Consider the following 11,543-nt stretch of genomic DNA (forward strand, 5'->3'; position numbering starts at 1 on the left):
ATTATTGTGTAGCAATTTTAAAGTAAAATATTCTGTGTCACATAATAAATACAAGCATAACTTATATGCAATGCAGTTTGATTTTCAAAAAATATTTTGGGAATATTTCTAACCTAAATAATCTGGATGTCATAAAACAACCCAGGTTAGAAAAAACTAAACAACTCTCTCCAGTCTGATCCAGAGGCTGTTTCAGTTCTCACTCTATAGAATAACATTTTAAGAGGGCTCCTGGAACCTTTAATGGGTTGGGTAATTAAAATAGTAACTCTAGATGTAGTTCAAACAAACTTAACCCCTTTATTGCCAGTGATTAAATAAGAACACACAATGCATCTCTACTTGTTAAATTAACTCTCTCTAAATACTAAATTGCTATTGTATAAAATTCAAGAGTATGTTCCATATTTATTTCTCAGAGGAAAAAAATAAACACTTTTGAAAGGAACAAGGAAAAAACACTTAAGCTTTCTTCCTCCACATTTTACCTTCACTTCTGCAATGGAGGACTTCAATTTTTCAACCTTGTTGCTAATTAGGAGACATTTAGAATATGCCTGAAACTACACTGGGTTATTATTTGTTTGATTTAAGTATTCTTTTTCCCAGGCAGCAAAAAGACTTCTGGATAGATACATATTCTACATATGGAAGGAGCATGTCTAAATCCTACATCCTTTCAATCTATACTGAGCTTGTTGAGTTTTCTACTGAATATTCTGAGTATCATCATAAAATACTGTTAAAAATTAGACTTGGTCCCTTAAACCCAGGCTAGCAGGGCCTGCAAGCGCTATGAGGATAATGAGCTCTTCATATCCTTTTCCTCCACCTCCTTCTGGTGGAAAAATGGAATGGAGTCAATGAGCTCCAAAAGCAACTGTACCAATCCTTTTACCTCCACGGGAAGACTGAGAGAACAACAAGCCTTTGGGTGATGAGAAGGGGGAAATGGAAGAGCCTCTGAACAAGAGAGGGGGATGCAAATAGTAGAGTCATGTTTCGGGCATTTCAACTGTAATATGTTGTGTATTTGTGTCCTGCCTAGCTTGCCATAGCTAACAGAGCTAGCCTATTATGGGATAACTCAGCCAGTTCTGTCTGTCTGGTCTTAGAGTAGGATAATAAAACAGTGTATGTGTGTTTACATCTCACTGTGTTCCTGTCTGCTGGTTTCTCTCTGAGTGCAAGTAACTTCAAGTATCCAAACATAACATAAAGAACAAACCAACATCCTGCTATAATCAGCTACTCTTTAGGTAGCATAATGTAACAACTGAATCTAAGCAATAAGGAAGCAACTAAAGTATATAAAAGGAACTACAAAACGGAGCCTCATTCCTGAAATCAGATCTGCCAGCAAGGACTTCTGCACCCATGCAGAGCTCCATTGCTGTCAATGGGGTTCTGAAGGGAGCAGTGGTGTGGCCTGTGCAGTATCACTGCACAGTATCACAGCAGTATCAGGGCCCAAGAAAGTCTCTACAGTCCAAGTTCGACAGATCTTTTAGGCTATGTCTACACTAAGGTCTTCTGTCAGCCAGCACAACTTTGTCAGACAGGGAACACACGTCTTTATATCCCTGACCAACACAGCTGTGCTGGCAGAAGCTCCTAGTGTAGATGCAGCTGTACCTGCAAATATGCAAGACACTTTTGCTTGTCTTGTTCATGGGGGGTGATTTTGTTATACTGGTACAAAGCACAACTTTGCTGGTATAGCTATGTCCATACTAGGAGTGCTCTCCTGGTATAGTACATTGGTATTCCTATACTAGTTAATCATGGCTAGTATAGACAACCTATTAGAATACAGCATAAAGCAATGTTATATATATTACAACATTACAATAAACAGGACTGATTAAGGACTGAAACATCACTTTAAAATAATACTCCAAGCATACTAATTGAATTGATTCCTTGATTTTTAATGTGAGACTCAAATGTCAGAACTCTGATGCAAGTATTGTTTCTTCCTTTTAGTATGCAAGCATAACACGTCCATTAACCGGTTTTAAAGTCTTTATTTGGTTCCCTGTGTCCTTACAGTTTTTACATTGGAATATATTTAATTACACATACAGAATATGCTCATCAAAAGCATTAGACTTCACTTCATATGTGCCAGTTTTTAAATTGAGAGTGTCTGATGGTTCCCAGAACTGCTTCATCACTTAATGCTTAAAAAGAATTACCTAAAAGGAACTGCCTATTTTTAATTGATGGTGCTTTTAAATATCATCTTATTTAACATTTTCCTAAAGTTTGGACTCTTCTCTGCATAGACAGTTGGAGTCAATAACCTGTCTTTATTCACGTATGCAATGTTTAGCATATTTTAAAAGTTTACTTATAATAATCACACAATATAGTAAGTGGAAATGCACCCCCATGCTGTTAATAATGTTAACAAATTAAAGATTATAACCACCATGGATAAATTTCCTGAAAATAGTCAGTAACATTTTCCTATGATTCAATGAACCAGTGTATTACAATAATAATGTCAATCTCCACACTGAGGAAAGGGAAAAAGAAAAACTCTTCTAGGGATGCATGCAGTAGAAATCTAGCGTGAATAATCCACAAACTCACTCACTTTACTCCCATTGCCACCAGCATACATCCACTCCATGAACCATCTTAAATAGCAATTAAAAATGTTCTTCCAAACCCACATACAATCTTCAAATCCTGGCAGTATAAAGTTAAGAATCTGTCTTTTCCAACTATGGACAATATAAACACCTATTTTTTCCCAAATGCCAGAGAGGTCACACAATACAAGAACACCACATTTTCTACAGTGCATAATGTTATTATTATGATGCCAGTTGCACAATACAAGCAATTAATGATTATTGCTTCATTGAATTCCTACATTCTGTATTTTGGATCGTAAAAAGAAAAGACAAAAATTGTATGTTATTATAACTCATTAAATTAAGTTAGTTTCAATCTGAATAATCCAGACCACATGAGTCTCAAACCAAATTTATCCATATAGGTCAAATCAGAAAACAGCATATTTGGAGTCTCAGTCTATTTCTTAATCTGGATAATTAGGGATGGGAACATTAGGAGGGCTGTGCACAGATCTGCTCTCCTAAAAAATGAAAGACTTCTCTTGAAAAGTAACCAAAACAGCATTAAGGGCTCAGCCACAAAGTCTCTTTTAACATAAGTAGTTCACAACATTTGATTGTCTTTCTGGGCTGATGTCCAGATAAAGATACAATCAGTGTTGTTTTAGTTTATTCTGAGAAATAAGATCTCCTTCTTTGTTGCTTGAATAATGGGCACTTTGTCCCTTTGCTTCTGAAATGGAAAATTATTTTTCCTTGAACTGTATGCTTCAATCCTGATCTTATTCATCCAGGTTGTTAGAAAGTATTTTTCAGTCTGTATCAGATGTCTGAAAACAACCAGTTCCAAGGCTTTTGGGTTCCCCCAAAAATGTCAGGTTTCTTAGTATTTAGTTGTGAGGGAGCCAGATGTAGCAGGACAGTCTCCTAGTAACACAGTGGACACAGATGATCTTAAGAGGGGATACCTGATTGACTGCACTTCCTGATTGATGGAGGGACAGAGTTTATTACTACTAAACCCAGCAACAGCCACAACTGGCTGGCTGCTTAATGTGTTCCCTACCCAGAGTTGTGCTTGGTCTTGTTTCCTGTGCTGCCTCCCACCCAGCCTGCTCTTGGGCCCGTATCAGTGCCTACCCTTCTCCATCCTTGACACCCTTGCATTTGCTTCCTAACCAAGTCTTCAGCTCACCCATTGACTCAGGTATTTGGCTTCTGATCCCTGGTTTGGACCCTCAGCTCTGCTCTCAACTATGCCCTGGGGTGTCCCATGGCCATGATCATTGACTCCAGCTTGGGTCTGCTCTAAACTCTGGGCTTGGCTACCCCCATGGCTCTGACCATTAGACACTATTGCCCTTCTCCTGGATGTGTCCTTGACATTAGTTCTTCAAGCAACATAGTAATTATATATTATTTATTATTTGTATTGTGTTAATGCCCCAAAGTCTCAATGAAGATCATGGCCCCACTGTGCTAAATACAACAAACACAAAGACGGTCCCTGATGCAAAAATCTTGCAGTCCTTTTCTCTTAGTTGGTAACTACACATGTATCTGCATGCACAGACTATTTTGTTTTGATATGGCCATTAAGAACTTTATCTGTTAGAATTTTATTTTGATATTCTCTTTAATTGTATGTTCTTTTGTCTACAATGAGAGCACCTCAAGTTCTGATGTCTGAGCTGATAAACTAAACAAAATTGACCCTAGCCACGACTTGCATAGGAAAACTCAGAAAAATTCTGGTGATCCAGGAATGTCTTTGCAATTTGTTACATGATTCCATCTTTGTCAGTAGTGTACCAGTTGTCCAGCTGGAAGATGCTGCTGTGTTGGAGATGTTGACTTTCAGATGAGACAAAACAAAGATCCCTAATTCTTGTGACCATCAGAGAACCAAAGAGATTTTTGGCAAAACTAGGGCTGTTAGTCCTGGCAACATAGCTTGACTTATGTTTAGGTAAACGACATTGTGATTAACTAAATTCTCCCAGTTTCAATATAATGTTGTTTTTTACTTTCTTTTCTAAAATGTGGTATAATGTTGTGGTCTATTCTTTAACAGATTGGTGCATCCCATTTCAGTGATGGGTGAAGTGAGTTTTAAAGCATTTTGGAATTCCTGACTGCTAAATACTGTATAACTGTGGAAAAATGTATAGGTTATTGGAATTGCAATATCAGACCTCGCTCTGCTAATCAACCATCTCTCCCTGTGCTTCAGCCTTCAGAACATTTCATTGTTGAATTGTGGCAATGTAACACAGGTGCGTTCCCCTTACAGGATTTAATGATACAGTAGTAAAAATGCCTGGGCTCTGCAACTTCCACCATTGCTTCTACTGGTGTAGCTGTACTGGTAGCAACATCTAGGCCCAATTGTGCTAATGTAGACAGAACCCCAGTACTGTACTTTAATCACAAGATCATCCTTCCTCTCCAAATACCACAACTGATGGAGAAGAATTCATACTTGGGAAGCCTACAAATAGTCATCTTTTTGGGAACAAGAGTAGAGAGAAAGATCAGAACTCTCACATTGAACCTTGATGTTTGTCTTTGTGTGCTCCTAGATCTTGTCGCTGAATCATTTAATTTTGGCCAGTATGGTTGCAAAATGCAACTGAAATCCGGAGGACAGCAAGGAGGAAGATAAGGAGGAGCAGAGGGAAGGAGTAGGGATAACTTTCCTCTAGAATGTCACTAGGGAAGAATTAAAAATTCAAATATTGTGCACATGTAGACATGTCTTAAGGAGTGAGGAGATCTGGGTTTTAGTTCTGGCTCTACCAGAGATGTCCTCTGTGGCTTTGGGAAAGTCAATAATCTCTCTATGACTCAGCTACCCAATAAATAAAATGGGAATTATAATAGCAGGCTAAACTCATAAATGGTCCAGTTTCTCAGTGTACTGAAGTTAGCAGATATATGCCAATTTATAGCAGCTGAAGATCTGGCCCAATGTTTGCCAAGTGGTGTAAGATTCCCAAGTGGAAGGCACAATATATAAATATAAACTATTATTGGATTACATTTGGTTTCAGTCCTCTCTAAATACTTGCAGAAGTGTAGGCTGTGAAAAATATGATGTTGATGGCCATGGTATATAATTACCATTTTCCAGTTTGAGGTGAAATCATTCACCATGTGCTTGCTTTTCCCAACCCCCATTCTTTCTCCAGGATTTTCTAATAGTTTAGGATCATGCTGAAAAAAATAAAGTCAATGCTGCCTTTACACAAGAAATATAATATTACAAAACTATGAAATACCAGAGCTGCTTGAAATGTCTGGGCATCTGATCTATTGTTTATTTATGTTCCCACCTCACTTTACAGCTTTTAAAAACATGTATTCATGTTGAGGTTATAAATTATTTATCTGGACATTTCCTGTGCTACTGAAACTGCAATTTGAAAGAACTGCTTGAAATGGTGTAGTTCATAAAGATGGGGCTAGTTTTAGAGAAGAAATAATCACTGAAAGTTGTGGCTGTGCAAAACAGTTTGCTGAAGGATATATCAGCAAGGCTGAAATTTAAGGGTTTCTTCCTGCCAGCAACAAAATATTTGACCCAACACGTAAGCTAAACAAATACATTTTTTAAAAATCAGTTTTGTATAAAAACATTATAGGTCCTCAATACAAATGGTCCAATTCCTAAATTGGTTCTCACACACAATCAAGTTTATTAAGTATTCTCATGCAAACCTATATAGAACTGCATAAAGCTGAAGAAAAGGAGAACAATGAAAGCAACTCTTATACTTTAACAGAAAGCAATACAAGAGTACCATCTTCTCTTAATGGATTGTTATATAAGAAAAATATCCTTTGATTGACCTTTTTGTCCTACCCTGAGTTTCAAATATCAGCGGCTAATCAAAGGCTTGGTGATATAAATCAAGGCAAAAGGAGATAATGGCTCATGCAGTCTAACACTTCAGTCCACTGAGGATTACACTAGGTTAACCTCAAGAGTCTAGTATGACAACTGTCAATTTTTTGAACTGGTACTATTCTATTAAGAATAGACCTCACAGCAATCATCATACATGGAGACCTTTGCCTCTTAATACACTGTGTACAAGTATTGAAAACCGAACAAGATACATAGTGATGTTGAGATAATAGCAGTTACAGCAGAGGTGCTGAAGAGGTAGAGAGACTATTCTCTCACTAGCTTTTTCCTTGTCTTCACTGGCCTTTTTCCCTAAAATTTCCCAACACTGACAATCCCATCGCACCCCTATCAATGGGAGATGTAGTGTAGACAACGCAGCAGTCACTGCTGGTGGTTGTTGACATAGAGTTGCTCAGATTAGGGCGAGATGACATGATGGTAACAATGCCAGCCGCTCCCTGTGTTCACTAAAACTCCCACTGTTCCTACCACCATTAGGATTACAGCAATAATCTGTAAGCAATAGTGGAAAATTTAGAGACAAAGGCTACTATAGTCACAACCATAGAGAATACAGTAGAGTGACATTGGCAGGATAGCGTGGGGAAACTGTACTGCATCTGCTCATCTTATTCCTGTTATGTGGCAAAAAGAAAACTTCAGACTGTGGGGACGTCAAGCTAACATTTTTCACAAGCACTAAATTAAAAATTTTAAACACAGAACATTATTCCTAAAGTAACATATAACAATTAGGAGTGTGTGTAAGTACTGTATGCCCTGGTCCACACTCACCTGGCGATTAGGTGGCAGTTGATGGGAATTATGCAAATTACGCAGAGTAGCTTGCATAACTCATGTCGACTGCTGTGCTTCCCTTCTGCGCGCTGTCTACACTGCACTGTTCCCGTCGATGCAGCGCTATGCTACTTGACGGGATGGATTTACTCAGTCAACTTCCTGATCAATTGGGCGGATCTACACTGACTGCTCAATTGATCCGGAAAGATCGATCTGGCGGTGGCGAATTTGCCGCTGTCAGCATAGACATGGCCTATGTTACAGTATTGTAATTATAATGAAAGGACAGAAAAATGAATTAGCATTTCACCTGTTAGAAGAAAAGGACATCCTGGTCTAAAATGAGGTAGCAGAAGCTGAAGACTAGCTCATGCAAGTGCACCAATTAGAAACACAGTTAATGGCATACTGTCCCTAGAGAGGGCACATGATGAAAACTTAAGTATATGGGAGTGGATTATATGACTATTTTTCATTGTACCCATAGTGTATATGAATTGAGTAGCATCCCCTCAAAGAATTTGTTGGCCCTCTAGCAGCCCTCACTTGTCTTTTGTGTTTCAGAAGCTATCACAACCTGGCCACAGTAGCAGCAACAGCATATATATGTAGATAAGTCTTACATGTTGTGTACAGTTATTGGGACTCCACTGTGGCCATGTGGTTACTTCATATTAGATTTGTTGTGTAAACAGCAAACGACCTAACAGTACCCCCCTGAAGAAATTTTAACCAGCGTCCTATCACATCTCAACTCTTAATTTTAATACACAAACAAAAAAAGGCATTTTCAGAGTTAATGTCAGATTACAAACATGATCCAAAAATGAAAAAATTGGCAAGGGGCTGCAGGGGCAAGAGCTGCAGCTACTTTTAACTCATTTTGTAAAATCAAGTAGGCTTCAGATTGATGGTGTCCCCTCAACAAACTTAAGATATTCAGTGCTAAAAAACTGGATTGAGGATGTACCATGTCACGCTGGCTGGATTGCGCGCGCGCGGGGGGGGGGGGGGGGGGGGGAAATTTATGATATTGTTCGACATCAGTATGTCAAAATCATAATAATTCATTTATGATATGCCATGTCATGTACTGTTAGAAAGGCTATAATGTGCCAGGTAAGATGATGATGTTTATGTTCATGTGTTATATGTGTAATGGAAGTTACGGATATGTTTGAGATATCTGTATTCAAATTGTGCTATTTGGGACACACCCCAGACAGGATGGCTGCAGAACAATAGCCTGCTTAATGGTCCATTAAGACATTCCAAGGTGCAAGGGGCCAGAGGGAGAAGCCAGGGATATACCTGATGAGTCACCAGGACTTGCCCATGTGACTCTGGACTCCATTTTGGTTCCTATAAAATTCCACAAGTAGCATGGCAGGGACCAGAGGATATATAAGGCAGAAACCTTGGAAACCATTTTGTCATCAATCCTGTTCAGCTTTCAGCCACTTATCTACCTCTGGATCAAGTCATCTGCAACTGAAGCTGTGAAACAAAGGACTGAGACCCATCCAGGTACTGGATGTGCACCAGAGGGACTATACAAGCCTGCAAACTCCACAATTCTTTCAGAAACCTGATGTATATGGACTTTCAAATCATTTGTATATATCTGATTGCTTTAATCCTTTAACATTTATCTTATAGTTTGTTTCTTTCGTTTTGTAATAAACCTTTAGTTTTAGTTACTAAAGGATTGGCTAGCAGTGTGGTATTTTGGGTAAGATCCAAACTTATATTGATCTGGTACTGTGGCTGACCCTCTGAGGTCAGGAGGAACCCTTTTAGTAAAGAGCACAGAGTTTAAATAACTGGTCTCTTTACTGGACCTGGTGGCTGATTGGGAGCCAGAGACTGAAATGCAGTAAAGGGGGCTGTGTGTATCTGTATACTAGCTTCTTGATAACTGGTTTGGGGAAATCAGAAGCACAGTTTGTGGCTGGTTGGAAAGTCTGGCTTCCGTGCCACCCACCAGTACTGGGAGAATCTGCTTTCCTTTTGCAGCCTGCCCTGACCTTGGCATTTTCAGGTGGCTACCCTGGGCACGGAAGGGTCACATATCACAAAACTGTCCATGGTGTCAATGATCTGAAGGAAATGCATGTGTCTTGACTGATTCTCAGAAATGTTTTGGGGAAGGTTAGTCTTGTCCATAGCACATACATTTCCATCAATGATATCACAAATCTGTTGCATCTAAGATACGTACTATGGTGTTCTGTTAAAAGGATCACGTAGGGTTTGGAAATTGCAAAAAGGCTTTACTGAGCAAGATAAAATTAGTTTCAGAGCACCTGGTTAAAAACCATCTGACATCTCCTTCCACTCTTCACACACAAAAGCAGGTTCACAGAGCATAGCTACTGTTTTCTTTCTAGTGGTTTTGTTACATGTACAAACTTTCAAAAGCACACCTAGACAAATATATGAAGTATGTTATTGGAGCAATGACAACATAAAAATGAGACAAAATAATGGAGATGTAACTAAAACGAATTGGTTGTACTTAAAACCCAATAGTTACCTTTCCTCTTCCCCACATCAGAAATAAAACAAAAACAAAACCCTGCCACTAGAAAACATGCTGAGCAAACAATCTTGTAATGGCAGAGGGAGGGACTAGATGACCTAATAAATTTTCCTTCTCTAACTTCTAGAATATGAAAAATTGTCATAATTAGCACGATTCTACCAACAATAGTTCTGGGTCACATAGAATTCAGAGCTGGGCGAGATCTAGATCATAGTCCACTCCTCTGCCTAGGTAAGATTGTTCCCTATTGTACGGTTTCTCCCTTTTTTTTTGTCTAGTCTAGTTTTATATGTTCTAAAGTCAGGAAGTTTCCAACCACACCCCTTAGGTAACTATTCCACACGAACAGATCTCCGCATTAGCCAGTTTTTCCTGATGTACAACCTAAATGTTTCTGTTAAATTCCACCCACCACCCCATTACTCAGTTACCTTGTATTTCCTTGTAACACCCTAAGCAGCTTCTTGCCTGGCAGGTGTTTACACTAACAAACACTTGCAGATATTTGTCACGGCACCAGACGCCCTCTAGCCCTTTTCCATAACTATGCACCTGGCTTACGCATGACTGTAGCCAAACTCGGTTCCCAGTCCGCTTTAGCGGGCTGGTGTCAGGTGCCCCGAGCTCCGATGCCGTGTGCACGGCGAGGTTCGGCCCCAGATCATGGAGCTGTGTGTGAACGTGGGTCTAACCCAACCCTGTCCTGTCCCTCGCGGGGGGAAGGCGGGGAGCAGAAGAGCGGAGAAGGCTGGGGGGGGGGGGGAGGAGGAGAGCGGGGGCTCACACGCAGCGAGAAGGGGGATGAGAGAAGCAGAAGGGAAAGCGGAGACAGCAGGGGGAGAGAAGCGGCGCAGGCCGGGCAGAGGGGAGGCACCAGCGCTGGGCCGGGGCGCCGCGGCCGGGCGGGCTGGCTCTCACCCGCACACCGCAGGCTCTGGGAGAAGATGAAGCGGCAGCAGAGGTCGCACCAGGTCCTCAGCGCCTCCTCCGGCCTGAAGCGGTGCCGCCGCCCGCGCTGGGCTTCGGGCTCGAAGATGGTCCGGACGTGGCGGGGGCGCTGCGGCCCGGGCCGCCGGCGGCCGCACACCGGGAGCGGGGCCCCGGCTCTGCCCTCGGGCGGCGGCGGTTCCCCCAGCGGCCTGAAGAGCTCCGGGGCCGGCAGCGCGGGGGGCCGGGCCGTCCGGGGCGCCCTCACCACCGGCACCCGCGGCAGCCTCCTCCGCTTCTCCCGCGGGCTGGGCGCCCCGCCGGGCTGGGGGGCCGCCGCCGCCATGCGCAGCCCGCAGCTTCGGGACGGGAGGCGCCTCAGGGACGGGGCGGCTCATCCAGCTGCTGCTGCTGCACCTGCTCCGGGCCGAGCCCGGGCCATCCTCTGCCGGGGCGGGGCGGGGCGGGGCCGGGTGTCACAGGGCCCCTCTGCCTGTGCCCAGGGGTGGGTGTGTGTGGGGGGAAATCAGGTGTCCCACAGCCCCCTCCCTCCTCAGCCTGGGCCCCTCGGCGCGGGGAATCAGGTGTCACAGCCGGGGCAGCGCCGGGAGAGGCGGATCCGGTGTCCCGGAGCGCCCGCTGGTCGGAGCCGGGGAGCTGGAGATCCGGTGTCAGGTTAACTTGTCGCGTAAATACTTAGCTGGGCGTTTAGCTTACGACGGGTGATCAATAGATGGTACCATGCAGCGGGCCGGCTAAGGTCGTAGAA

General features: G+C 42.2%; 1 protein-coding gene across 1 annotated transcript; it reads right to left on the minus strand.

Moving 5' to 3' along the window:
- Nucleotides 1–9,612: 9,612 nt before the first annotated feature.
- On the minus strand, nt 9,613–11,211 carry LOC137163776 (ras association domain-containing protein 5-like). Its single transcript, XM_067564074.1, has 2 exons — nt 10,766–11,211; nt 9,613–9,728 (listed from the first exon to the last, which is right to left on the minus strand). The coding sequence occupies exons 1-2, from the start codon at nt 11,118–11,120 to the stop codon at nt 9,613–9,615; spliced, it is 471 nt and encodes a 156-aa protein (XP_067420175.1). The 5' UTR covers nt 11,121–11,211.
- Nucleotides 11,212–11,543: the final 332 nt, after the last annotated feature.

Source organism: Emydura macquarii, unplaced genomic scaffold (assembly GCF_026122565.2).
Source record: "Emydura macquarii macquarii isolate MOO-44397 ecotype Brisbane River unplaced genomic scaffold, CSIRO-AGI_Emac_v2 contig_2636, whole genome shotgun sequence".
NCBI lineage: Eukaryota > Metazoa > Chordata > Testudines > Chelidae > Emydura > Emydura macquarii.

Excerpts from the sequence above, each read along its gene's own strand:
- LOC137163776 (XM_067564074.1), bottom strand. The coding sequence starts at position 11,120 with ATGGCGGCGGCGGCCCCCCAGCCCGGCGGGGCGCCCAGCCCGCGGGAG. Across the intron at positions 9,729-10,765 it reads CCAGAGCCTGCGGTGTGCGG|GTGTGCTTTTGAAAGTTTGT; the intron begins GTGAGAGCCAGC and ends ATATTTGTCTAG.